Here is a 24,816-nt window from a genome sequence, read left to right as displayed (position 1 = left end):
TTTTTTTGTGGATAAATTTTGAATGACATGGATTACTAAGATAATTTTCACATTATTTATGGCATAATTAACAAAATAACAAGCATGTCATGTGATTCAGATAGTGCAGCATAAAAATCCAATAAGATTATTCAACATAACCTAAACAAAATTCACCACAAAAGAATGAATTTTCTTAAACGGCTGGATAAAATTTAAATTCATTACGTCATGGATATCCCCCAAATAATTCACAGACAATCTGTCAGTCTATAACTTGGACAGCAGACAGAAAGAAAAAAATATTTTTGTTTTTCTTGGGTTTAAATCATTAATTAAATCATTTAATATGATTCGGGAGAATATATTCTAGGCGAAGGTAAGAATAAATATAAAATTATTAATAGAAGTAACTAAATTTACGTGTTTTTTGTTTCTGCGTGTTGACAAAAATGGAATTATGATTCTGGCTTTTGTTTTCTTTAGAAATTCACATCTTTAAGTATCAAAATATTAAATAAATATAGCAATTTTTAATAATGGCATCGTCTGATCAGAGATCAATATCTGGCGGTCATTCTGTTCCATTTAGCAGAGACTCGGTAGACGCGTAAGTTACTTCATGATTGAAAAATCGCAATTACTTAATTCATTTACACAAACCATGTCATCATTCTCAAGTCATAATGACTTCTTTCTCCATCATATCTCATCATTATATATATTCATTAGATAAACATAGTAGTCATTTCTCATAATCATTTCGTTTACATAATGAAAATTTTCGTTACAGCTTTCAGGATATGACTGCTTTTACACCGCCTCCAGATAGTTGGCTAGCTCGTTATCCAAAAACAGTAAACACTCAGACATCATTAACTAAGAAAGAAGATAAGACATCGTCATCATCAGTAACAAAAACAACAACAACAACAATAGTAACAGAAAAGAAAGATATTAGCCTCACGAAAAAATTTAAAGTGCCAGAAGCAAATCAACTAGACGATACGTGCAAAAGATATATAGAAACAAGTGAAATTCCAGTCAAATCAAACAAATCTCTTGGAACTGACGATCATTTTAAATCTGCTGTTTGCTCAAAGAATCTTTTAAAGGCATGCGAGAAACTTATGACAAAAAAAGATTTTTTGGGTTCTGCTAGTGAAATTTGTGACGATGACTTTGATGCCGAACTTTCATTAATGAACGAACAGAGTCGTATGGAATTTTATAGACAAAAACACGGAATTAGACGAGATTCACAATCTTTACCAGCATCGCCAAGAATGGAACGAAAAACTCAAGGACCAGTTACTCACAATCCATATTTTACAGTTACAAAACAAGAATCATCCAGACCAGATAATAGTATATCTTTCTTAGCAAATCTTTTTGGATTATCAGCAGTAAAGCCGAAAGAAGCACAAGCAAATCTTGCTCAACGATACGAAGCCAACACGAATGCTTCAATGTTTAATGGCGGTGATAAGCAGAAGCAGCAACAACAACAGCAGCAGGAAAGTAACAGCAATCGCCAAATGAAACCTAATCCTCATCCTTATCGCGAAATGAATATTTTTTCTCCTACTTCTATGTAAAAATGTTTTTATTTCTAAATTATTTTTTGTTTACTTATATTTTTCAGTATATCCAATCTGTGAAATACTTCAAAATTTTTTTCTTTTACAATATCCACTATACTTAAATTAATCACGCAGTCCGAAACATATATTTTAACTTTCCAATTCTTTTAAAGTAATAGTATTAACAGTTATTATATTTTGATTTGTAGAAGTAGATGACGATTTTCGGTAAAGACATTTTTATAAAGTGTAAAATATGTTTTAATTGTGTACGAAACTATGGATCTTAACATTGATGAGTTTTAATCATTATATACTCGAAGGAATTTTTCGGTTTTTTTTGTCTGGAAAAATAAGAATCATATATACCTTCCAAATTTTTTTACAAGAACGATTTTAATAAAAAATTTATTGTTGCATTCGAAACCACTGTAAATAGAACTTTATTAAGGTATAGGCTGACAATTTTTTCGTAGATAACAAATTAAAATAATTTTTTTTTGGACATCTCAACTATACATTCGGCAAGCAACTGCTCGAAATGTGATCCATGCTTATTAACATATAATTATCTTGATGGATAAATAATCACTACTTCTGTTCCTTAGCTTTTGCTAATGCCTCAGCTTGTGCCTTTTCATTATACTCTTTGTGCCATTCTTGATTCATCTTCTGGACTGATTCTCCTCTTTCAGCTGCTTTACGACCACTGAATATCATTATTCCACATCCGATGAAAGTTAAAATCATCATAATGTTAGCGGCTCTGATTCGGAACTTGTTTCTAGCTCTAAAATTGTTAAAAAATTAATTATTGATTAAACGTATTCTGTGATTTTAAATATGGTTTAAGAAATTGGCGGATTAAAAATTAAATCCTTCGGATTAAAAAATTAAATCTAAATCAAGATTACAACATTTTGCCATAAATTATCCAGCCAATTAGCATAAGCATAACAAATTACCTTTCAACAGATTCTTCACTAACATAGCCGGGAATTTCCTCAGTTGTCTTGAATTTTCCACTCCAGACTAATAATTTCTTCTCAAAGTTGTTAGGTCTGTGTGTTCCTCGGCTTTTTGGATCAATCGCTGATGAATTTTGTGAAGAACTTTGAACTGGAGTACATAATGGACGAATACTCTGTCTAAAGAGATTGATGAGTACTGTATTACGACGTGAGATTAGCGACAATGACATTGTTGTTCCTCTTTTTAAAATCTAAAATGAGAATAAAGAGAATGTTATAAAACAAGAACCAAGGACATGTTTTAAAGTTAATTGCTGCACATGCTGTAGTTCTTATGTATGTTGAGAATATAGAGGTCATAAAAATATTTGTGAACTTTAGGTAAGTGGAAGAAAAAGAAAAACTCTCTGATACAGGAAAAACACATTTTAGATAAGTAGGTACCAAGTAATTTACTTATCGAATTATTTTCAGGCGTGTGTAGATGCTTATTAAATATGATTATCTAATAATTAATTAATAAATATGATGAGAAAAATCCGCGAATTATGAAATGTTTTTATTGCTTTTTGGCAATGAAAAATATTCCGTATTACCTTATTTGCATAAAAATCGATGAAGAACGTATGAAATTAACTAACTTCAAACTGATTTATGTTGTAATGATTTAGAAAATTGATTTTCCACAATGAAAAACAATTATCAAACTTCTGATATATTTTAAGACAAAATCTTTTTTATTAAAATGATCCACAAGAATTACAATTGCCGACTGAACGTGTTTTTGTCAAAGAGCTTTAAAATAGACCTCAACAAATGAAGAGAAAATGTTCACTTATCACACAAACACAAAGTCCGTAAATAAATGAATTCTCTCAAAATTTTCCGATGACTTTTTGAAACAGTAAATGAGTCGTTCAACTCACTTTGTCATAACTCACTAAACAGCTGATTTTTGTTTACTGGATTAAACTCATTCCTTTTGTATGGTATAGGAGATTATTTGTGGATATGTTCTGTTTCAGTAGCTATTGATTTAATAAGATTAAAATGCAAAAATATGAAATTTTAATTCTTAGAAATTTTTAAAACCGTTAAATTTTTCTGAATTCAAATTTTTGAAAACCGGTAAATTTTTTTGAATTTAAATTTTTGAAAACCGCTTCATCTTCTGAATTCAAATTTTTGAAACTGTTACTTAACTTTGGTTTTAAGAAAGCTACAAGAAAGCTTTTAAGTTTCAAAATATTTAGAAATTTCCTTACTGGTTTATAAATAAAGTCCAAAATATTGTTTATTTCAAAAAATACAAATACAAAATATAGAATAAGAAGAGGAGAAAGCACACACATGACTAAAAATGATCAACATCTGATTTATTTATCGTAACAAAAAGTTTTTTTTATTTCTCATGAATTTTTCAATTAATATAATTCCAATTTTTCAATTGTGTACCATTGATTGCATTCTCTTGAGAGTTGTACTGGCTTTTTGTTAGCAATTGTCAACAGTGTATGTCTCAAGTCGTTCATTTGTGACAATATGTCTATGTGTTCATCCACGAGCTCTATCCACGACTGTAATTTATTTACGAGTTCTTCGTCTTTACTTAATAAAATTTGTTGGTAGTGAGAATCAAGCAACAATTTGAACCATTCAAATAATTTTGTATCCAAGTCAAAATCATCTCCTTCCACCAAGTTCCCTCGCATATCAAAACGGTCCTCAAGCATATTTAATGTAAGCAATTTATAGAGATGGTCCATTAATTGAATCATTTCCGTTAATGTTATGTCACTATTAATATATTTTGATATCGTCGTTGAGTCGAATGAGCAGCATAAAGCTATCGAAAGTACATCACGAATTTCATTTTGATTTGTGCTTAAGAAAATATTTGCGTTTCTGATTTTCTCTGTTTGATTCTGTCTGCCCGAGTTTTCATCTTTTTCTATTGACATCTCAGAGTTATCATTGTCGTCATTATCATGTAGTTTTGGACAACTTATAAGATACTTAATGATTTGAACTAACATTCTTTCAGAAAAATGATTGTAGCGTTTCATTAAAAGTCCAATATCTTCTGTCCTGTTTGTTTTTAAGAGTATTGGAACTACTTTGTTGGTGATTTCTATTTCGCTGCATCCTTGTCGCTCTAAACTCGAGCAGTAAAATTCAAAATTCTCAGACAATAAAGGATTTGATTCATCAACATTATTAATTAGTTTTACATATGCTGTATCATCTGGCTGGTCTTCAATTCTACATAATTCAATCTGCAAATCGCCTCTATAAATTTCATCTAAATAATCCTTAACTACAGAACTATCAGCAACTCCTTTAGCACCTGACAATAACTTTTTCTTCTGCTTGATGTGAGCTTCATTTGGAATAAATTCCATGCCTTCAACTGGATCTTGATTTTCATCAAATTCTAATGCCTCTTCATATAAACCATCCTCATAAATATTTTCATTTTCTACTACATTATCTGTTGCATCAATTTGGGAACCAACCATTGAACTCAACTTGTCTGTAGTCACGACGAATGGAATAACTGACAAATTCTGACCCATTGATAGATATAAATTCTCATTTACAGACCATAGCTTGAAATTTGAGAGATAGACTTTAAATGGAATTTTCGACTGGATGATTTTGTATTTGATGTTGTAAAGGATGATGTTACTTCCGTCGTCCTTTGGCTTGCTAGCATAAATTGCTATACAATTTTCACTGATTGTTTGCACTGCTATATCATTACGTGCATTAATGTAGTCAATAATTGAATGAAGAGTTCCAATTGAAAGATTATCGCTGCTTATTTGAAGATTTTGCTTAAAGATTCGCTTATCGGACCAAATTGTAATTAAACTTGTTTGTCCATTGCTTGAATAAATCATCGTCATTCCCATCAATTTTACATTTTGACCAGTTCTTTCCAATTTGATTTCCTGGAATTCAGTCAATGGCTTTAAACTAACTGGATCAATAATTGCGAATGACAAGACTTTCTCGTTATTAATTTTCTTAACATAACTGAAGATGTTGTTGCCAATTTGTGGATTCTCTATCTTAAACTCAGCTTTGAGACTTTCTCGTTGTGACTTTTCTAATTTTCTTGTTTCCAATGCAGAATCCAGTGATTCACATGATCCATCCTCATAAACAACTAATATGATATTATTTGCTACATTTATTATTTCAGAAATTGGCTTGTGGAACTTGATTTTCTTCACTTTGTTGATATCTTCTGTATCAAGATCCCAAAATTTGACATAAATTCCTGAAAATACTCCAACATACTGCTTCCTGTTAAAGTCATATAATACTTTTGATGAAAAGTTATCAAATGAACTCCACGACTTGATCTGTTTCTGTGTTGATAGCTGAAAAAATCATTTATTTAATTAAAAGTCATAAAGTATACTGGATCTTCTCAATAAGTTACCTCAATGATGTAGACAATCTTTTTGCCTAATGTACAGATCACGGACGTCTTTTGAGCATCAGCTGACACACCCAGTATGTCATTATTAATCGGACAGAGCTTGTAAAGCGACAGTAACTTGGACATTTTTAATTATTTTTATCTCGGCTGATTTTTCACGTTGTTTCTATTTACAAGATGCGAAAAAGTTTTAAAATTGAAGCGAAAAATACCGACCAGTAAACTTTTGAATGATGTCTGCGGGTGTTTTAGGGACTGAACTGTTTAAGGCAGATCTGGATTATATGACAATACTTTGGAGCTGTTTTCAGGTATGTAGCATATTACTATCTCATGATTCAGAGATCATAATTTGTTTACATGGTTACTATGTCGATGACATCAGAAAGTGTGCAGATCGGGAAAAGACGCAAAAAAAGTAAATAAAACGCGAATAAAAATTCTCTCTACTGTAATTAAATTGTATTAGATTAATAGAAATCTCAAAGATTGTAAATTTAGAATGAATCAATAGATATGGCAGTATTTAAATATTCCCTAAGTAAGTCATGAAGAATTAACTAAGTTAGTGATCAAAAAAGTGTTATTTAAATTATTGTGAAATTATTTGTTGTTTTTATAAAATTAATTGACGCGAAAAAGTCAACAATTTGCTTCTTCGATTCAAATTTTCCGCTCAAATCATATTTGGCGCCTTTCTGTGACCTTAATTGAGTTTTTCTGGACGTATTTTAATTTTTTTAGTTAATTTGACATTAATTTAGACGTAAAAATAGCACAAAACAGTCACTAAGTACATAAGTCGTTCTTGAGTTATCAAAAATTGCGAAGTTCATACAATTTAATTAAGTTTAATTAATTTTTTCTACTTTTTCATCTAAGGACGCTTCATATCATCAAATATAATTAACAATTTCACAATCAGAATGGCTTCATTTACAACAAACAACAAGGCTCCGTACACAGTTTTAGTCGAAGGCAACATTGGAAGTGGAAAAACGACGTTCCTTAATCACTTTAAACAGTTCCAAGATGTTTGTCTTATGACTGAGCCAGTCGATAACTGGAGAAACTTAAATGTAAGATATTCTAACTGTTAATATAATTAACATAATGTCACGAAATCATTTCTGTGTTCTGTTTAGGGGGTAAATTTACTCGACCTTATGTATAAGAATCCTGATATGTGGGCTATGACCTTTCAAAACTATGTAACATTGACGATGTTGAAAAATCACATTAAACAGACAGAGAACCCAGTTAAACTTATGGAAAGATCAATATTCAGTGCCAGATACTGTTTTGTTGAGAAGATGCTATCAAGTGGAATGATACAGCCTGGAATGTACCATGTCTTGCAAGAATGGTATAACTTTATTTATGATCACCACAAAATCCAATGCGATCTCATCGTTTACTTAAGAACATCTCCAGAAGTTGTATACGAGCGAATGAAGGAACGTGCAAGAAGTGAAGAAAGCTGCGTTCCTTACCAATACTTAAAAGACTTGCATGATCTTCATGAAAATTGGCTAATTCATGGACATTATTATCGGCCAGCACAAGTAATATTTACATTTTTTGACTATGCTCTATTAACCTAATTAAAATTCATGCTTTTGTCTATAAATAGGTGCTCGTTCTAGATGCTAATCTAGACTTAGATAACATAATTGGCGAATACCAAAGATCAGAAACCAGCATTTTACGTCCTATAGTAATTGAGAATACGAATCAAGTAAGCATATTGGCCTCACCGAGTAAACGTGAAAGAAACATGTATTAACTATGATAGATAAAGGAGAAGGTGCTCGTCATCACATTTATCCAATTTACTATATAATTTCTTTTACACTAGCTTTAGTCAGCATTTAATTATGCAGTTTTGTTTTGTTGTGTGATCACTTCTATGTAATATGATTTCTTTTATACAAATCAATTCTTAGCAAAACATTTCCAGTAATCAGCATAATTTTCGTTCTTTTATAAGTTAATAATGTCGTATGTAATGACTGAGTGTTATTCATTCATGACTGCAATCTTTTTTTTTCTATGAATAAAATATGAAAAATTGGCAATACATTTTTGCGAACAAACGGAAAAGTAACATGTCTGTTCATGATTTTATTCACACATGCTTTACAGGTTTATATAGTTCGTGATGTTATGTCTGTCAAACAGCTATTACACAATTGAATTAAAAATCTGGTTTTAAATTAATCTCAGGATTAAAATCAAATCCATCTGGATTATGTTTTGAATTTATGTCATTCACGTGACTTCAACCAACCAGATCATACTGTTTCGCGCTGTGCATGACCTATCGCTTCGCTAGTATTTTTTATTGAGTCATTTGGCGCGCTTTTCGTGATAAAATAGTATTTATATTAAAAATGTCGTTAATAAAGAAGCCATTCACTGTTTTCATTGAAGGAAACGTTGGATCTGGAAAGACTTCATTACTAAATCATTTAGAAAAACTTGAAGATGTTTGCGTGCTCAAAGAAGACGTAGAAGTTTGGACGAATTTTCATGTAAATTGATAAGATAGCTTTGTTTACTAAATTAATAAATTAATTTGCGTATGATATTTCTTTTTAGGGATTTAATTTATTGGACTTAAAATTTAAGGATCCGGACTATTTTAATTTTCCATTCCAAAGTATGGCCACTTTGACTCGATTGAGACAACATTTAAAAGATACAGCAAAGCCAGTAAAAGTAATGGAAAGATCGTTAATTAGTGCAAGGCACTGTTTTGTTAAAGCCCAGAAGATGCTTAATTTACTGCATGAGGGGATGTATTATGTATTAGAAGAGTGGTACGACTATATTGATGAATATCACAAGATCCCGTGTGACTTAATCATTTACATTCAAACTAATCCGGAAGTTGCATTTAAAAGAATTAAAGAAAGGGGACGGAAAGAAGAGACTGGAATAACACTCGATTATTTAAAGACTATTCACAAACTGCATGAAAACGTATTTGTAGACGATTCAGCACGTTTGCCTGCTGAAGTTCTCGTGATCGATGGGAACATTGATGAATCAGACTTAATGGAGGAATATAAGAAAATTGAAAAGAGGATCTTAAGTTTGTGAATCAAGTAATGTTCTTAGAATATTACTGGTACTTTTTCCATGATTCCTTACTTTTAGTATACGTAAAAAAATTTTAAATTTCAGAACAAGAATAAATTTTTTCTAAATTCAAGATACAGTACTGTTTAAATGAATCAATATGTCTTTATTTATTTATTTTCATGGTGATCTTGCATATTTTGAATAATTGGAAATTGATTTACCATTCCTTGATAATTACTCATCATCAATTGCTTGATATATGCTCAAATAAAGTTTTTATTTTTGTCTTTTCTCTTTTCGTTCACCTTTGTACTCAAAATAGAACTCAGCATCTTCTTTTCGTGTACACATTTTTGAGGGAATCCCCATTTACGGCGTCATTAGGTCTGTGATACCTTATCAAAGGAAATCTTATGAATGGATTAAACTAATCCGCTGGATTAAATTAAACCAGTCGGATTAAAAATTTACAACTTTGTTTTCTATTAAAATTATCACAATTATTTTTTGTATCTTCTGCTTATGTACAATACCGGCCAAAAATGTATTTATTATTTTTCAGACGAAACAGTGAGTAATCCACATTCACCTTATTTGTTTAGTAAATTTTTCGATACAAAAGCATTTTTGACAGGTATTGACAGTTTTATGACTAATCGGGTATGCATGACGAAAGCCACGAAGTTCTATGGAATCTTGTTTGAGAATTTATTCTGTCATGCTTAGAACATTAATTCATCTCTAAAATGCAATCTCCTTAGGGTTAAAGGAATTTGTTAGAATTTATCAATGATCAGTTAATCACGGCATACTGCATATTTACATGCCATGCCGGCATGGAACCCAATTTTTGAAGGTACAGCAAATATTTTAAATGAATTAATATTCTAATCATGCACTTGTGTTTATTTTCGCAAAAAAAGAAGATACAAACGCAAATTGTAAAAATTGTCATTGAATTTGACTATATAGACGACATTAATCGTGATTCGAAAAATGTGATGCGATTTGGGTAATTTAAATAAATTATTACAATATTAAACAGTATATTTCTAAGTAGGTACATTGAAATTAGAGTCCTTGAAAAGTCCCTTCTCGAAAAATATCACGTCACCATTGTATTAAAATCAATAAAAAAAAATTCAAATTTTAACGACTTTTTTATTTTTAAATCTAATCATGCTTAGATTCCGAAGAATTTCGAAAATTAGTTTTTTCCACAAAAAATGAATTTCTCTTAACGAAGAGTTGAAATTCTAATATGTCATCTAGATTTTCCTGTAATCAAACTTTCAATTCACGATTTTCCTGTACAATAAAACTAGATAAAACTGAAGGCATACAAAAGCTCATATTGCTTAGCTAAGGTAAAGCAAGCAGACATACCTCATTAAACTTTAAAATCAAGAATCAAAAAAATTCAAAGAAGAAAACAAAAAGTTGACATAAAATTTAAGTATATTTTGGCAGTTATTCCCAACTTCCGGATTTTCTCGCATTCCGATGAGTTGAGGAAGTAAAGGATGTGGAAAAAGAGTAAGTATCTATAAATATTGACTGAATTATTTATTTTGAGAATATCTAACGAAATAGAGCGTACAAGCGATCAGACAAAAAAAAAAATTGCAATACATCTCTATAGAACATTATTCTCCTCTCACTCTCTCGTGCTTGACTGTATGTACGTAATAAACGTAGCTTTTTTCATAAAATCTATAAAATACAATGTGCTTTGAGTACCCAAGTCAGTTAATATCTTACGTTCAAATACAATATATCGTGAAAGGAGTGAAAAAAAAGCTTTCAAATTTAATTGCATAGGAAGAGATTAAGGCACAATGTTTCTGAAACAGACAAAGATTCTAGACTCGAGTCATCCAGACTTGATGAAGTAATATAATTTAATTCAATTTATTTGCAAATGTGATAAAAAATGCTTAAAAAAGTTTTGTGGACTAAAAAGTTGTGAATCATCCAAAAATAATTAAAAAATTCATATCTAAAGCCATAATATTTGAACAACTGTTAACAAGAGACATTATTCTTACGTATATTACGAATGATAATGAACATAGTCACAACAATGATGAATTATTGTCTAACAGTGAAAGTGACGAGTTTTTCATAGAATTTATCTTATTCCTCGTAATAAGCACTATCATTCATGAAAAAAAGTGATAATGGAATGTTTCAATATGCTGCAAACACTTGCTCAAGTCGGTATAATACTCAAGAGTTCCTTTGCGGCATTTCCCTAAAGCTATGGCATTGCCTGAGCTCAAGAACACCTCTTATCCAAAAGTGTCATCATGATAAGAATCGACAATTTCTAGTTCAAGATCACCAAACCTACAACAAGCACCGACTACACTGTTTGCTTTAAAAAAATGTTATTAATTTAACAAGCACATTAAGTTGAAGTACTATGCCTACCTGTAACAACAACAAAACAATTGGGAAATTTTCTATTCACAATTAAAGTCATCAATAAAGACATCAGAACCTCTGACAGATTCGACTGACTGACAGTTACACAGCAGGTTCTTTCAATATGATCTTCAAAAAGATTGTGAAAGTCATTCAGATTTCTCCCAATTATGTTGTTGAACCGTTCTTATTAACGTCATTTGTTTACAAAACAGGATGTAGGCAGCTTATTTGAGATTCTTTTCTTTTGACCAAGTTATGAATTTCGAAAGTTTTAACGGCCTAAATTAATTTGAAAATCTAAAGTTCAAAACTAGTTCAAAAATTTTCTAAGAATTTATTTAAATTATGTCAGTTACAAACACGGAATCACATTGATCACCGATAGTAAGATCATAGCACGCTTCTCTGTAATTGTCGTGCATTGAATAAAATTAAAGTAATGATTAAAATGAGTTAATCTATAAAAAGTTGCATCCTCCATGTCTCTCACTCTCGGAACTGCGTTTGGTTAATAATTTGTATAAATATCTGAGATGTCAGTCAGCCTTGTTAACCGGGATCATAATAATCATGAGATTCCATAAATCTTTATTAACGCATCAATTTGTACTTTTGCATGACGAATGAGAAATAAGCATTAGAATTGTATATAAACAATTGATAAGTGTGAAAATAGAGATTTCATGATTAATGCAGACCTTGCAATTTGATCATAAAAAAAAGCTTACAAAATGCATAGAAATGTCACGTCTTTTTATGTAATTTGTAATGTCACAAAATAATTATTTCTTAATATTGTATTAATTTAAACACGTTTATGCTGCAAACACGTGATTTTGTTCATTATAATATCTTAAATGTTGAAAAAGTACGGAGTCAATTTTGCATGCATTTATTCTTAAAATTATCGACAGTGTGAATGCATTAACAATTAATTAAAGTTTGTAATCTTTATTTTACAATCCATAGAAATAATATACAGTTCTATTGTCATAACTTTTAAAAATAAAATAATAATAAAAATATTAACCGACTGCTTAACTTGACAATGAAATATAAAAACATTAAGGTAAAAAGTATTCACTGACCCGCACACAAATAAATGATTTCAATCAAATTTAATCATTACATTTTGGTAAAAATTTTTGATTGTCATTTTTACGCTTCAAAGAGCTCAATTGGACAGCTAGAACAGGTTTAGAAATTTATGAGGTTGTGACACTTTAATGGACTTTAGAAATTAAAAATGTAACGGTTTTCAAAAATTTGAACTCAACTCAGTTCAAGTATTTTGAATTTTTGAAAACCGGTAAAATTCAAATTTTTCAAAACAGTTAGAACTTTCTAAGCCTAAATAACTTTTTAAAGTGTTGTTGAATCACATCTCCAAATAAACATGCACTTTGGCCCTTATTAATATATGAAATAATCTTTTTTTCTACAGACTACGTCGTGGGTTGGTTGAGAAATCTTTATGGATAACTTTAATTATTTGCATTTCAATCATTGGATTACTAACCGGCGCTGTATTCTATTACAAGATTCAAGCTGAAAATTTACGTAAGTATTTCGATAAGCGATCGCATAGTTTTTTGCACAATCTAGTCAAGTAAATTAACAAATAGTCAAGAAGTCTTAATTACCAATTAATAAAGTTCAATCAACTTTCATAATTGCAAATTACTGACATTTAATGAAAGCTCAATTGAGTGTAAAGAAGAAGCTTTTTATGTCTATATTAATGCCTAATGATATCTTTTTAATTATTCATTTACAGCGGCAAATGACACATTCAGCAAAATCGGTGCTAGATATTTAGGTAAATATGTGATTATTAATTTAATTATCAGCTTGACATAGGCACTAAGTACCGAATATTAGCGAATTAATAAGTAGATACATCATCCGATTAAATACCATATGTGCATGCATGAATGAAGCTTTCAAGTCCATTGACAGTATTATGATGATTGGGCTGCTTTATCGACTCTTTCTGTTCATCCACAACTTTTTACATAAATAGCATGAAAAATCTCAAGTGCAATAAGTCGGTTCTTTTTTTTTCTATGTCAAAGTCAACATGCTTCTAAAATTAACTTTCAATTTTCAAGCCTCTATTGCCCATAAAATAGTTTGTTACTAATGGATTTCTTAAATGTTCTTTACAGCCTCAGTATTTCAGTCTAAAATGAACAGCACAGTAAATCCATGCGAAGATTTCTATCGGTTTGCATGCGGACGTTTTGAAAAGACAACAATCATACCTGATGATGCGGGAAGTGTCAATACGATAAATTTGATTGAAGGAAGAGTCATTGGACAATTACATACGCTACTCAATAATGAGATTCGCGATAAAGATTTACGGCCATTTAAACTTGTTAAGCAATTTTACAGACAGTGTATGAATACCTGTAAGTTTTGCAATGTGCTTTTTTGTTGTAGCTGTTGCTTAATAATATTTTCTTTCACTTGTCTTAGCACAAATTGAAAAGACTGGATTGGAGTTTGTAAAGACAAAAATGAATTTGACTACAATGTGGCCGGTTCTGTCGGACGAATGGACTGAAGATTTATGGAATAATACTGAGTTTCATCGATATAATGTTAACTTTTTCATCGATACTGATCAAAAGAATACATCGAGGAGGACACTCTATGTAAGTTTGATACTTAGAAAATAAGTTAATGCATTTTTAAATCCTAAGATTAATTTTAATCCTAGGATTTATTTAAATTGGTTTGTGAATACTACCCGAAAAGTCAGAAGTCATGCATCATAATGATTTACGGCACATACTAAATTATTCATATCATTACAGATCGGAGAAGGGAGCATTGGACTGAGCAGAGATATGCTTTTAAATGGCTTTGAAGACAAAATAGTACAAAAGTATCACAATTTTATGGTAAGCGTTAGTGTCCATTTTGGAGCTAATAAAACACAGGCTGAAAAAGACTTTGCGGATGTCATTCTCTTTGAAATGAACTTGGCTAATGTAAGTTCCTTAATTAATCTTTCATTTGACTCAAAAATCATGCAAAAATTTCTTCATCTAGATCTCAATGCGTAAGGAAGAACTTAGAGATTCCAACAAACTTTACCATCCAATGACAATTAAAGAACTGATTGATAGATATCCATACATCGACTGGATTAATTACATTAACTCAAAGCTCGGAGAAGGCTTGACTTTTGACGAAAATGAACGAGTAATTCTACAAGCACCAAGTTATTATGAACAATTAGAGGCTGTGCTGAACAGAACTGATAAAAGGACAATTGCAAATCACATCATGTGGCGTGAATTTGCTGAATATATTTCATTCTTAACGAATGACTTGCGTGAAATGGAATTTGAGTTTTACAAAACATTCACTGGTCGGTCAGTTAAGCAAGCTCGATGGAGTGATTGCATTAAAACTGTGTCAGGAATGCTAAACATTGCAGTAAGTTCAATGTACGTTCGCGAGCATTTCAAAGACAAAAGAATTAAGCATGACATTGGAGAAATTGTTGGTGAAATTTCTATCGAGTTTGAAAAGCTTTTGCATCAAAATTCATGGATGGACGAGCAGACAAAGGATGAAGCTTTGAAAAAGCTCCACGCGATGAACTCAAATATTGCATATCCAGATGAGCTTTTTAATGACACACTGATTGACAACTTCTATCACGACTTGAAACTTAACGAGACAAACTTTTTGCAATCAGCTATTCAGATTGACAGGCACAACAAGAATTATCTTTTCAAGAGATTCCATCAAGCAGCTAAAAGAAATGAATGGATTGATCAAGCATCAACAATTTATGTCAATGCAAATTATCATGGAAAATCTAATAGCATTCGTAAGTATTTGGGGTGTGCCTATACTCTTTGAACTGTCTTAATTGACCATTGTGCTTATTTATTTTCAGAAATAATTGCAGCTATACTTCAGGGTCACTTCTATGCACCAGATCGTCCATATTATATGAATTATGCATCAATTGGATATGTTATTGGACATGAAATAACTCATGCATTTGACGATAATGGACGGTTGTATGATGCGGAAGGTAACTTGATGAACTGGTGGGATCCAGAGACTACAGAAGCTTTTAAAGAAAAGAAGCAATGCTTTATTGACCAATTTGGAAATTATACAGACAAAGCAACTAATATGAGCCTAAACGGAGTAGCAAGTCAGGGTGAAAATATTGCAGATTCAGCTGGATTGAAACTCGCATATAGAGCATACATCTCTGCTATGAAGAAATTAAAGACTAGAGATCCAATATTGCCAGGACTAGCTTATAGTCCTGAACAATTATTCTGGTTATCAGCAGCTCAAACTTGGTGCAGTGTTGAACGTCCAGAAGTCAAGAAAATTCTCATTCTCACTGATAATCATGCTCCGTCTGAATTTAGAGTTATAGGAACACTCAGCAACTCTGAAGAATTTGCAAGAGATTTTAATTGTGAGTTAGGTACGCCAATGAATCCTATCAACAAATGTGAAGTTTGGTAGGAAGGCAACTAGATGTTAAGTAAGAATACCAAAGATTTTTATGTATTAAATGTATGAAGGGAGTCATTGATCAATGATGTCAAATAGCTACGTTTTCGTGTTACTGTTTCACTAACTTTGTTGATGACTTTCCACTGATTTGTAATGTTTGCTTTACTAAAAATGCTAGACATCATAAGTAAATGATCCCATGACTAGAAATTAGAAGTAGTGATTCTTAATTTTTATGTAAAAATTCTCCTAAATTAACATAATCGGGAGATTTTTTATTGAAAAAATTAAACCCATACAACGGCAGTTATTAATTATAATTACTATATTTTAATTCTTAAGAAACAAAAAAAAACTAATTTTTTTACTTTATATAAAAAATGATAAATGTTCCTTATTTATGTTTTATGCTTAAAATCATGATTTTAATTTTTGGTGATATCATTTCCATAATTTTAAAAATTAGAAAAGATTTCTGTGATTTCATTCGCAATGAGTAAAGGAACACATTTGACTTGTCGATTTGTATACAACATAATGAAAATTGTATGTCCTCGATTCATCAACAGCATAGAATCAATCAAAATTTCCTGGTTACTTTTCATATTTAAAAAATATAATCACAATTTTTTTAAACATTAAGATTCATAAATTATTTCTTTGATTGATTCCTATTAAAAATGTACATTTTTAAATGTATTGCTACATATCCAGTATTACCTTAGTTCCTAAATTTACTTATTATTATTATCGTAGTTTCCACCTTGTGCACTAATTGTTTTATGATCCAATTTCTCTTGTTCTGATAACCATGCCATCTATGATAAGAATTTATAGGATTTAGAAATAAAGCACATAATTTAATTAAATAAAATAATTTTACCTTTTGTTTATGTTGATATACAGCAGATTCGCATCTATCAAGAACCATCTTTTCAGTAAGAACACCATTTTCTGAAGCATAAACAGCAGCTTGCCATGCAACTCCCAATTTTGAAATTTCACGACCAGACATGCCTTCACACATTTTAGCCATTTTATTACAGACTGCACCATAATCCCATTGTTCGACCTTGAATCGTTTCTTGCCTTCTGCTGCTGGCTGAAGAACATATTTGTCAAAGTAAAGGCGCATAAGACGATCACGTTCTTCAGGTCCAGGTAAAGAGAATTCAACCATTTCATCCAAACGATCATTAATGGCATAATCAAATTGTTCTGGTGTATTACTGGCAAGAACAAGCATAAACTTTGGATTTTGTTCACCAGTTCTGTAGAGGAAAGCATTAAGAGCTGCACGTAAATCTTCAGAGATCTTTTCACTTGATCTCTTTCTTAAAAATGCATCAGCTTCATCGATAAACAATAGAAGACCACGACGTGATGTTGTTGCCCAATCGAAAACTTTATGAATTTCTGTGACTGCTTCACGTCCAGTTGGAAGAACATCACCTCCAGTCATGATAGCATAGTCCATTCCTGAATGTTGTGCTAATTTCTTTACAAACATAGTCTTACCCGTTCCTGAAATTAATTAAATTAATTTAGTAATGATTCTTAAGATAAATGAAAATTAATGTCTGACCTGGTGGACCGTGCATCAAAATATTTCTATACAATCCTTGATTTTGTTTTGTATTCTTAGTGGCAATGGCAATGTCACGGAGTCTCTCTTCGAGTTTAGGTCTCAAGACGACTCCTTGAAGTGCATCGAGTGGCTTTCGTTGGAATTTCTTTACAGTCTGAATTGGATGTTTTAATGCTTCCAAAATAGAGAATCGAGATGTCTCGTTAATGAGTGAAGGTTTGCCTATTCTAGCTTCAACATAACGAGCAGTAACTCCAGTAGCACCCTTAGCAGTATAAATACCCAAAGCTAATAATGATAAACCACCGGCAGCAGTCATAACTTTACTCCAATCCGTTAACATAGCTTCAGCTCCGGCACCAATTACAGTTCCAGCTGTTTTAATTCCTTCCAATATTGTTATTCTACTCTCTTGTGCCTTCAATCTTATTTGTTCTAATGTCAAATCTCTATTCTCTCTCTCGACTTTAGCCTTTGCCCTCATTTCAGCTTCCAGTAATTTTAACTTGTTTTTCTCTCGCATTTCCATTTCATGCTCAATTGTGGACCGTCTCATTGCTTCTTGTTTCTGTACTGATTCTTCCTGCTTACGAAGATTTTCATCGTTTGCCCTTTGTTGTTGTGCAAGTTGATCCTCATAACGTTTTCTAGCCAACTGATCTTGATATTGTGCACGTTGAGCTTGTTGTTTTGTCTCTTCCGCTAATGTCTTTCTCTTTTCTTCATGATCAATACGTCTTTGATCGACCTTTGCTTGTTCCATAGCAGCTTCATATTCTTTAACTTTAACTAGGTATTCATTTTGTCTCGTTACTTCCTGTAATTTAGATAATTCCAGTGCCTCCTTTGCATTTTCTACAAATTATAAAATTTCAATGTTATTGCTATCTGTTACATCATTTTATGTATAGACTTACTTGATCTCTCTAAAGTTCTAGCTGCTTCTGCTGCTCTTTCCAAAGCACTTGAATCAAAACGATAAGCTTCCATTGCCTTCTTTTCAGCTTTAGTCAGTTGCTGATCCCCAGAAGCCTGTCCTGCTGTATTTACTGAACCTTCTTGAGGCATTTCAGGAACAGGCTGTTTTTTCACTCCAAATAACCACGACATCTTTCGGCAACTCGCGTTTTCTGTTCCTTATTAATTAGTGTTTAACTTTATTATTTAAAATTCTAGTTAATTAAAGTATTTACTGTAAATTTACAATAAATTTTTTTATTCAATTTTTTCCTAATCAACACGAGTTTTAAATTCAGGGGTCGTCAGGGTAATCAACTATGCAATCTGTCGTTAGAACTTTTGTCGTTATTTTTTTATTTGAAAATAGTCGTGAACGAACTTTTGAGCAGAATTTTATTTTTATTATTTCTTTGTGATTTAATTAAGTTACACACATTTGGTGCCTTTGATAATCAGTAAATTAGTATTTTATGAGAAAATGAACACAAATAAGGTGCAGTTTAACAAGGAAAATCCTGTGGATAGAAAGAAAGAAATTTCATCTCAACAGCAATTCAAATCGGCTGTTTTAACAAGTAATCAATCAAAAAATGTAATTAAGAATCCAAATCATTTGAACATTAAGGTTCCTGTTCAAAAGACATCAAATGATAATCCACAACAACCGCAACAGCTTGGTCAACATCAGATGGGACAAACTCAACCGAATAAAAAGGCATGGTCATTAGTTAATTTTGATATTGGAAGACCTCTTGGTCGTGGAAAGTTTGGAAATGTCTATCTAGCACGAGAAAAAGAAACTAAATTTGTGATTGCTTTAAAAGTACTATTCAAAAAACAAATATCTGATCAGGGGATTGAACATCAAGTCAGACGAGAAATTGAGATCCAAAGTCATTTGAGACATCCAAATATTTTGAGAATGTATGGATTCTTTCATGACGAAGCACGTATCTATTTGATTCTAGAATATGCTCCAGGTAAACTCTTATCATTATCTACCTAAATAGACTTAACATTAATAAAATATAATTATATAGGTGGAACTCTTTTTAATGCATTAAAATCCCAACCGAATCATAGATTTGATGAAAAGAAATCTGCAAAGTATATCAAATGTCTTGTTTCTGCCTTAATCTACTTGCACGAAAGAAATGTCATTCATCGTGATATTAAGCCTGAAAACTTATTGCTTGGGAATGATGATCAATTAAAAATTGGTAAGATCTTTGATCATTTTCATTCATAACTTGAACTTACTAATAATTGATAATGTTTAGCTGATTTCGGATGGTCTGTCCATGAGCCAAATTCTCAACGTACAACATTGTGTGGAACAATGGATTATTTAAGTCCAGAAATGGTTCAAGGGAAGCCACATACAAAGACTGTCGATTTATGGAGTATTGGAGTATTAGCCTATGAATGTAAGATAAGCACATAATTAGAACTTAAAAGATTATTAATGATTTTATATAAATTCCACAGTACTCGTTGGATCAGCACCGTTCCATCATGAGAATTATGACAAGACGTACCAGAAGATAATGCGTGTAGAATATGCCTTACCACAATATATTAGCAAAGCAGCTGGTCATTTAATTAAAAATCTCCTAGTATTTAATCCAGAAAAGCGAATGCCGTTGGATCAGGTTGCAATACATCCATGGTTTACATCCAATGTAAAGTAATAAATTAGTCTAGCTCAAATGTTAATCAACTGCCAATATTGGTTGAAAATCGATAAGGATAGCAACTGAAGCTTAAAAGTGCATTCTAATCCTCTCATTATCTTTCTTTATATACAACTAATTCCTTTAAAATAATCGTCTCTAATACAATTAATAAGCCATATTAAGTTTTAAACATTTTTGTAGCTAATTTAACATGCAGTAAGCATTTACTCAGACATTTGTCGATAGATGAGAAAGAAGTGAATTATTTTTTGTCAAATTTATAAATAAATAATTAATTAGGTAATAAAGGAACAAGTTTTTTTAACGGTCGAAAAAGTTTATATACAGCATAAATTCTTACATAAAACACGTAGTGCTGAAGTCAAAATAAAAGAAAAACATTAGAGAAAAAAAAAGTGTCACGAAATAAATTTTTGTGGAATCAATTTTGAAAATGAAGGAATCAAAAAGCAATTAATTAAGTTATATTCTATTGATATTTATTTTATTAAAATTCTGAGCAATGATACAAACGAGAATAAGCTTACTAAGAAATAAGTTTTTCTTTTTACTTGGCATCATCATATTCCTTTCAATATTCTTTATTGCTTTAACTAATTTCCAAACACACGAAAATGATTTAATACAAAAAATTGAGAAACTTGAACTGCAAAATGAGGCAATGAACAAACAGGTTGAAGGTAATTAACATGAGGATAATGATTTAAGTAAATATTCTAACATTTTTCTCACATGAAATAATACATGATTATTAGTTGAAAAAGAACAACAACATCAAAGATTATCAGCTGAGAGACAATTATATGAGAAAACGAAGAAGGAATTGAATCAAAAATTAAGGGAACAGAAGGAAATTAATGATAAGGAGAATCATCAATCTCAATTAAGATTTAATTCATTACAGCAACAATATAAAATTTTAGTGACTAAACATGATGATCTTGATCAGCATTGCACACAAGTCCAGAAAGATCTGTCGACTGAAAATGACGAGTTAAAGCGGAAACTTGATCATATTCAGGCACAAAACTCGAAAATACAAACATCAAAAGATAACGACATCACAGTTTGGAAGGTATTGGACGCTATATAGTACTTTTATTATCACATAATTTAATTCCTACTGTATTTCATTATCACATTTTCTTATTGGCTACTATGTTTGCTTCTGTTTGTGCTACACATTCTAAAATTAACTTTTTGATTAACGGCTAAAATTTAAATAGCCGTTCAGAAGTTCAAATTTCAATTCATTTCAGTTCACATTTTTGAATTTCAAAAAGTCGTTATAATTCAAATTATTAAAAATTCGTTAAAACTTTTAATTTTAGATGAAATATGAGAATGAAAAGAGCGAGAAAGAGAAACTTCAGGGATTACTGAATATTAATAATGGAAACAATGCAAATAGTGTGGGATCCGAGAATGCTGATGAACATCAGCAATTAATTCAATTAAAGTATAAGAATTATCAACTCGAACAAGAGATAAAAGATTTAAAGAAGAAACTTCATATCAATAATGAGAATAATGAGGAACATAGACAAGTTCCTGCACCTGAGATTAATAATAAAGCCATAGATAAAAGCTTTCAAGAGCAAATTCCAGTGAGTGATGATCATTACAAAATTCCAATTAACATACGAAACAAATCTAAAAATGTAGTTCTGGTGAAGGAAACTTCCTCTTCTTCTTCTATTAACATTAAGAAAAGTAGTAGTGGTAAAGGCATTATTAATTCCGTAGAAAATTTTCAGATAATTCCAGAGCCTGTGGTCGATTCAAAGAATGTCCTTCAACAACCAGCACTACTAGGAAAATCAACGACAACAACACCGACATCAATCTTAAATAATAATAGTAATAAGAAGAAAGAAAGTACAACAACAAAATCGTCGAGGAAGCTTCCTAAATTTGTTCTACCAATACCTGACATCAAGAATGATGAAAGTGAGGCACCAAAGGAACCAGTGAAAGAGGATAAGAAGCAAATACTCGACGAGACATTAAATAAGCCACAAAATGAGGACATCAATGATATTGAGAATGGCGCACATGAGATCAATGACAATGACTTTAATATTGAGGAGAAGAATCAAAGGAATTTTGATAATATGGATCCAGATAAGAATATGGTGAATAATGCAGCTGAGGAGTTTGATGTACATAAACCAGCTGAAAAGAAGTCACTAGGCAATGAGGAGATGGATTTGGAAATTATCAATCGACCAGCAAATGGTGGAAATGTTAAGGATAAATTAAAGGATGAGATAGCTAATGATCATGGAAAGGAGGAAGCTTACGCAGAAGAAGACTTACATTTAGAGCAACAAGATGAAGATTTAGGTGATATTGGAGAATATGATGATCCAAATGCACTTAAGAATCAAGGCATAGCGGAACGAAATTAAAGTACATAAAAAATATCGAATAATTAATTCCTTAGGAAATTTTTAACGCATTTTTTTTAATGTGATCTCAATCACCAATTGAACTTAAGCTATATCTTTTACTACTCGTTCACTTGTTGTTCAACGTTTACGTGTAATATTTTTTTTTATATATATACATAGATAGTAGACTTATGCTTACAGATCCAAGTACTTTTCATACACGAGAATTTCATTTTCATTTATTATTTTCTCATTTAATTATCATTGGCAACAAAAAAAAAAAGAAAAATGCTAGGTATATAGGAATAACTGTGAGAAGAGAATATGATATTTTTAGTTGTGAACAAATGTTATGATTATTATCTGAATTTAAAGGAATAAAAGAAGATTTTTACAAGAACTTAGCATTTTATTCTCACTTAATAGTTATTAACAGCAGTTCTTCTAACCCAGAATCGAGCTCTGAAATCATCGGAACATGTCAAGAAAGCTGGTGCAACAGGTGAATGAATTAGATATCTAACTGGTCCATTATGTCCTAAACTCATTAAATGGCATCGACTTGCATTTCGTGAATTCCAAGCACAAAGTGATGTTGTAGCTTCGTCTGGAAACAGGACATAATCTTCTGTATGATTAAAAACTGCTTGTGTGCTATGCTCTTGCTTTCCTGTCGAACCAGCTCCAGTATAAGCAATTAATGCACGACTTGTACTTAATTCCCAAAGTTTTACAAGTGAATCCTTTCCAGAACTAAGCAAATATTTGCCATTCCTTGAGAATGATATCGAATAAATATCTTGTCCATTATGAGCATCAGCAAAAGTATTAATACATCGTCCACTAATTCCGTCCCAAACTTTAATTGATCCATCAGTACTGCCTGTTGCATACAATTTACCAGTTGCTGCATATTTGACACAATTTATAGCTCCTTTGTGATGCTGTGCAGGAATTGCGCTTACAAAGCATTGGCCTGTATTGACGTCATAAACTCTTAACAAATGATGATCAGTTCCAACAGCAATAAAGTCACCAGATGGATGAAATGATAAGCATCTTACACCTTCACAGTCACTGAATGTTTTGTGAGCTTTCTTTACACTTGGCTTGCTGATATCAAAGAACTTTACTGTGCAATCTCGAGATCCACTAGCTAAAATTTGTAACGATGGATGAAACTCGAGATATGCTACTTCCTCTGTATGATCATACAATGTTCTGAATGAAATGAAAATGTTAGTGACAAATTCAACATCAATAATTAATATTATTACCGAATGACTGGATGTCCTTGTTGTTCTCTTCCAGGCTGTTCACTGTTTTCGTCTGGTGCTGATTTTGCCAACATTCTGTCAACATCCAAGATTTTTATGGAAGCATCAACTGATCCAGTCGCAACTAATTGTCCATCAAAACTGAATGATCCAGATCTACAAGCTTGTTTGTGACTTGTTACATATGCTGTTTCGTAAGTAGCTGGTTCCGGAGAATTTGCAGTTCCTTCAGCTTGAAATTCTAGATCTATGCCTGGATTTTCATCAAAATCAACTTCTTTCTTATCATTCTGTAGTCCATTGATCATTATTTGGTATAATTTATTACTCGGTGGGCATGGTGGATCTGTACGAAGACTGTTGGCTAGTTCCGCGGCAATAGCAGCAAACCCATCATAAAATAGCTGACTATTTTTATTGGAAAGAAAATAAATTATTTTGCCGGTTCCAATAATCACATGATATACTTAATACATTACCTGATTATCAGTCGATGAAGAATCTCTCGATTCTTGGTCGTATTGTTCGGATCCAATATCTCAATATCCTTCATTTTTAATTCAATTATATTCTCAAAAAATTTGATAAAAGTTTGTCAATGTTTTTCTTAGCCAGAGTTGTTGTCTTAATGCTTAGCTTGACGAATATAGTATTTTGAGTTAATTTAGGATAGTTATGTTAATGTTTAAAGAAGCCTTTTAATCGTCTAATCTATAATAATAAGTGCGATTCAAGAATTAACGCCATTCAATGCCTGATTTCTTAAATGAATTTTTATAAAAATACTCATCGAACCAACTCTGACAAACAATACGGCACTAATACGCACATAAACGTTTGCATCATTAATAGAGACGCAAAAATCAAGTTAAAGGCATCATATGAACATTTAACAGC

The 24,816-nt window shown here is 31.4% G+C and overlaps 10 protein-coding genes across 15 annotated transcripts; 6 read left to right on the top strand and 4 right to left on the bottom strand.

Annotated features, from left to right (window-relative positions):
* Positions 1 to 213: 213 nt before the first annotated feature.
* Positions 214 to 1,988, top strand: LOC139090200 (uncharacterized). Of its 2 annotated transcripts, XM_070639938.1 has the most exons (3): positions 214 to 358; positions 466 to 589; positions 773 to 1,988. In XM_070639938.1, exons 2-3 carry the CDS (start codon positions 519 to 521, stop codon positions 1,575 to 1,577), a joined length of 876 nt encoding a protein of 291 aa, XP_070496039.1. In that variant the 5' UTR covers positions 214 to 358; positions 466 to 518; the 3' UTR covers positions 1,578 to 1,988. The 2 variants fall into 2 exon arrangements, with proteins under 2 accessions (XP_070496039.1, XP_070496040.1); XM_070639939.1 differs by lacking the exon at positions 466 to 589 and having other exon boundaries at positions 215 to 358.
* LOC139090201 (UPF0389 protein CG9231) lies at positions 1,970 to 3,328 on the bottom strand. 2 transcript variants are annotated; one of them, XM_070639940.1, is made up of 3 exons: positions 3,130 to 3,328; positions 2,528 to 2,784; positions 1,970 to 2,352 (listed from the first exon to the last, which is right to left on the bottom strand). In XM_070639940.1, exons 2-3 carry the CDS (start codon positions 2,761 to 2,763, stop codon positions 2,154 to 2,156), a joined length of 435 nt encoding a protein of 144 aa, XP_070496041.1. In that variant the 5' UTR covers positions 2,764 to 2,784; positions 3,130 to 3,328; the 3' UTR covers positions 1,970 to 2,153. The 2 variants fall into 2 exon arrangements, with proteins under 2 accessions (XP_070496041.1, XP_070496042.1); XM_070639941.1 differs by having other exon boundaries at positions 3,175 to 3,319.
* A 580-nt stretch (positions 3,329 to 3,908) lies between these two features.
* Positions 3,909 to 6,277, bottom strand: LOC139090118 (nucleolar protein 11). The gene is made up of 2 exons (XM_070639817.1): positions 5,985 to 6,277; positions 3,909 to 5,922 (listed from the first exon to the last, which is right to left on the bottom strand). Exons 1-2 carry the CDS (start codon positions 6,108 to 6,110, stop codon positions 3,958 to 3,960), a joined length of 2,091 nt encoding a protein of 696 aa, XP_070495918.1. The 5' UTR covers positions 6,111 to 6,277; the 3' UTR covers positions 3,909 to 3,957.
* On the top strand, positions 6,219 to 8,038 carry LOC139090122 (deoxynucleoside kinase-like). 3 transcript variants are annotated; one of them, XM_070639823.1, is made up of 4 exons: positions 6,219 to 6,295; positions 6,867 to 7,063; positions 7,130 to 7,549; positions 7,618 to 8,038. In XM_070639823.1, exons 2-4 carry the CDS (start codon positions 6,911 to 6,913, stop codon positions 7,768 to 7,770), a joined length of 726 nt encoding a protein of 241 aa, XP_070495924.1. In that variant the 5' UTR covers positions 6,219 to 6,295; positions 6,867 to 6,910; the 3' UTR covers positions 7,771 to 8,038. The 3 variants fall into 3 exon arrangements, with proteins under 3 accessions (XP_070495924.1, XP_070495921.1, XP_070495923.1); XM_070639820.1 differs by lacking the exon at positions 6,219 to 6,295 and adding an exon at positions 6,391 to 6,525; XM_070639822.1 differs by lacking the exon at positions 6,219 to 6,295 and adding an exon at positions 6,651 to 6,777 and having other exon boundaries at positions 7,618 to 8,037.
* A 272-nt stretch (positions 8,039 to 8,310) lies between these two features.
* Positions 8,311 to 9,223, top strand: LOC139090123 (deoxynucleoside kinase-like). The gene is made up of 2 exons (XM_070639824.1): positions 8,311 to 8,518; positions 8,586 to 9,223. The coding sequence occupies exons 1-2, from the start codon at positions 8,378 to 8,380 to the stop codon at positions 9,087 to 9,089; spliced, it is 645 nt and encodes a 214-aa protein (XP_070495925.1). The 5' UTR covers positions 8,311 to 8,377; the 3' UTR covers positions 9,090 to 9,223.
* A 1,604-nt stretch (positions 9,224 to 10,827) lies between these two features.
* Positions 10,828 to 16,853, top strand: LOC139090117 (neprilysin-2-like). The gene is made up of 8 exons (XM_070639816.1): positions 10,828 to 10,962; positions 12,946 to 13,061; positions 13,279 to 13,320; positions 13,670 to 13,915; positions 13,983 to 14,161; positions 14,324 to 14,500; positions 14,562 to 15,351; positions 15,421 to 16,853. The coding sequence occupies exons 1-8, from the start codon at positions 10,910 to 10,912 to the stop codon at positions 16,011 to 16,013; spliced, it is 2,196 nt and encodes a 731-aa protein (XP_070495917.1). The 5' UTR covers positions 10,828 to 10,909; the 3' UTR covers positions 16,014 to 16,853.
* Positions 16,301 to 18,838, bottom strand: bor (ATPase family AAA domain containing bor). Its single transcript, XM_070639818.1, has 4 exons — positions 18,510 to 18,838; positions 17,590 to 18,447; positions 16,888 to 17,528; positions 16,301 to 16,822 (listed from the first exon to the last, which is right to left on the bottom strand). The coding sequence occupies exons 1-4, from the start codon at positions 18,700 to 18,702 to the stop codon at positions 16,739 to 16,741; spliced, it is 1,776 nt and encodes a 591-aa protein (XP_070495919.1). The 5' UTR covers positions 18,703 to 18,838; the 3' UTR covers positions 16,301 to 16,738.
* Positions 18,839 to 18,930: 92 nt separating this feature from the next.
* On the top strand, positions 18,931 to 20,531 carry aurA (aurora A). Its single transcript, XM_070639819.1, has 4 exons — positions 18,931 to 19,532; positions 19,593 to 19,772; positions 19,833 to 19,979; positions 20,041 to 20,531. Exons 1-4 carry the CDS (start codon positions 19,031 to 19,033, stop codon positions 20,241 to 20,243), a joined length of 1,032 nt encoding a protein of 343 aa, XP_070495920.1. The 5' UTR covers positions 18,931 to 19,030; the 3' UTR covers positions 20,244 to 20,531.
* An 84-nt stretch (positions 20,532 to 20,615) lies between these two features.
* On the top strand, positions 20,616 to 23,042 carry LOC139090124 (putative leucine-rich repeat-containing protein DDB_G0290503). Of its 2 annotated transcripts, XM_070639826.1 has the most exons (4): positions 20,616 to 20,929; positions 21,005 to 21,324; positions 21,581 to 21,856; positions 22,007 to 23,042. In XM_070639826.1, the coding sequence occupies exons 1-4, from the start codon at positions 20,752 to 20,754 to the stop codon at positions 22,658 to 22,660; spliced, it is 1,428 nt and encodes a 475-aa protein (XP_070495927.1). In that variant the 5' UTR covers positions 20,616 to 20,751; the 3' UTR covers positions 22,661 to 23,042. The 2 variants fall into 2 exon arrangements, with proteins under 2 accessions (XP_070495927.1, XP_070495926.1); XM_070639825.1 differs by having other exon boundaries at positions 21,581 to 23,042.
* Positions 23,031 to 24,535, bottom strand: CstF50 (cleavage stimulation factor subunit 1 Cst50). The gene is made up of 3 exons (XM_070639828.1): positions 24,399 to 24,535; positions 23,920 to 24,327; positions 23,031 to 23,863 (listed from the first exon to the last, which is right to left on the bottom strand). Exons 1-3 carry the CDS (start codon positions 24,470 to 24,472, stop codon positions 23,062 to 23,064), a joined length of 1,284 nt encoding a protein of 427 aa, XP_070495929.1. The 5' UTR covers positions 24,473 to 24,535; the 3' UTR covers positions 23,031 to 23,061.
* Positions 24,536 to 24,816: the final 281 nt, after the last annotated feature.

Source organism: Chironomus tepperi, unplaced genomic scaffold (genome assembly GCF_022539635.2).
Source record: "Chironomus tepperi strain 1889 unplaced genomic scaffold, CSIRO-AGI_Ctep_v1 contig_217, whole genome shotgun sequence".
NCBI lineage: Eukaryota > Metazoa > Arthropoda > Insecta > Diptera > Chironomidae > Chironomus > Chironomus tepperi.
Note: the sequence above shows the minus strand (reverse complement) of the source record. Positions and strands in the feature narration are given on the sequence as shown.

Bases quoted from the DNA above. Each gene is read 5' to 3' on its own strand.
- CstF50 (XM_070639828.1), bottom strand. From the start codon at position 24,472: ATGAAGGATATTGAGATATTGGATCCGAACAATACGACCAAGAATCGA. The intron at 24,328-24,398 runs GTAATGTATTAA...CAATAAAAATAG, and splicing joins CTTCATCGACTGATAATCAG to TCAGCTATTTTATGATGGGT. The intron at 23,864-23,919 runs GTAATAATATTA...CATTTCATTCAG, and splicing joins CAAGGACATCCAGTCATTCG to AACATTGTATGATCATACAG.
- LOC139090122 (XM_070639820.1), top strand. From the start codon at position 6,501: ATGGCAGTATTTAAATATTCCCTAA. The intron at 6,526-6,866 runs GTAAGTCATGAA...TTTTCATCTAAG, and splicing joins AGTATTTAAATATTCCCTAA to GACGCTTCATATCATCAAAT. The intron at 7,550-7,617 runs GTAATATTTACA...GTCTATAAATAG, and splicing joins ATTATTATCGGCCAGCACAA to GTGCTCGTTCTAGATGCTAA.
- LOC139090124 (XM_070639825.1), top strand. From the start codon at position 20,752: ATGATACAAACGAGAATAAGCTTACTAAGAAATAAGTTTTTCTTTTTA. The intron at 20,930-21,004 runs GTAATTAACATG...CATGATTATTAG, and splicing joins AATGAACAAACAGGTTGAAG to TTGAAAAAGAACAACAACAT. The intron at 21,325-21,580 runs GTATTGGACGCT...TTTTAATTTTAG, and splicing joins ACGACATCACAGTTTGGAAG to ATGAAATATGAGAATGAAAA.
- aurA (XM_070639819.1), top strand. From the start codon at position 19,031: ATGAACACAAATAAGGTGCAGTTTAACAAGGAAAATCCTGTGGATAGA. The intron at 19,533-19,592 runs GTAAACTCTTAT...ATAATTATATAG, and splicing joins GATTCTAGAATATGCTCCAG to GTGGAACTCTTTTTAATGCA. The intron at 19,980-20,040 runs GTAAGATAAGCA...TAAATTCCACAG, and splicing joins TGGAGTATTAGCCTATGAAT to TACTCGTTGGATCAGCACCG.
- LOC139090117 (XM_070639816.1), top strand. From the start codon at position 10,910: ATGTTTCTGAAACAGACAAAGATTCTAGACTCGAGTCATCCAGACTTG. The intron at 13,916-13,982 runs GTAAGTTTTGCA...CACTTGTCTTAG, and splicing joins CAGACAGTGTATGAATACCT to CACAAATTGAAAAGACTGGA. The intron at 15,352-15,420 runs GTAAGTATTTGG...ATTTATTTTCAG, and splicing joins TGGAAAATCTAATAGCATTC to AAATAATTGCAGCTATACTT.
- LOC139090200 (XM_070639938.1), top strand. From the start codon at position 519: ATGGCATCGTCTGATCAGAGATCAATATCTGGCGGTCATTCTGTTCCA. The intron at 590-772 runs GTAAGTTACTTC...TTTTCGTTACAG, and splicing joins AGCAGAGACTCGGTAGACGC to CTTTCAGGATATGACTGCTT.
- bor (XM_070639818.1), bottom strand. From the start codon at position 18,702: ATGTCGTGGTTATTTGGAGTGAAAAAACAGCCTGTTCCTGAAATGCCT. The intron at 18,448-18,509 runs GTAAGTCTATAC...TATAATTTGTAG, and splicing joins TAGAACTTTAGAGAGATCAA to AAAATGCAAAGGAGGCACTG. The intron at 17,529-17,589 runs GTCAGACATTAA...AATTAATTTCAG, and splicing joins TTTGATGCACGGTCCACCAG to GAACGGGTAAGACTATGTTT.
- LOC139090118 (XM_070639817.1), bottom strand. From the start codon at position 6,110: ATGTCCAAGTTACTGTCGCTTTACAAGCTCTGTCCGATTAATAATGAC. The intron at 5,923-5,984 runs GTAACTTATTGA...TGATTTTTTCAG, and splicing joins AGATTGTCTACATCATTGAG to CTATCAACACAGAAACAGAT.
- LOC139090201 (XM_070639940.1), bottom strand. From the start codon at position 2,763: ATGTCATTGTCGCTAATCTCACGTCGTAATACAGTACTCATCAATCTC. The intron at 2,353-2,527 runs GTAATTTGTTAT...TAACAATTTTAG, and splicing joins AGTGAAGAATCTGTTGAAAG to AGCTAGAAACAAGTTCCGAA.
- LOC139090123 (XM_070639824.1), top strand. From the start codon at position 8,378: ATGTCGTTAATAAAGAAGCCATTCACTGTTTTCATTGAAGGAAACGTT. The intron at 8,519-8,585 runs GTAAATTGATAA...ATTTCTTTTTAG, and splicing joins AAGTTTGGACGAATTTTCAT to GGATTTAATTTATTGGACTT.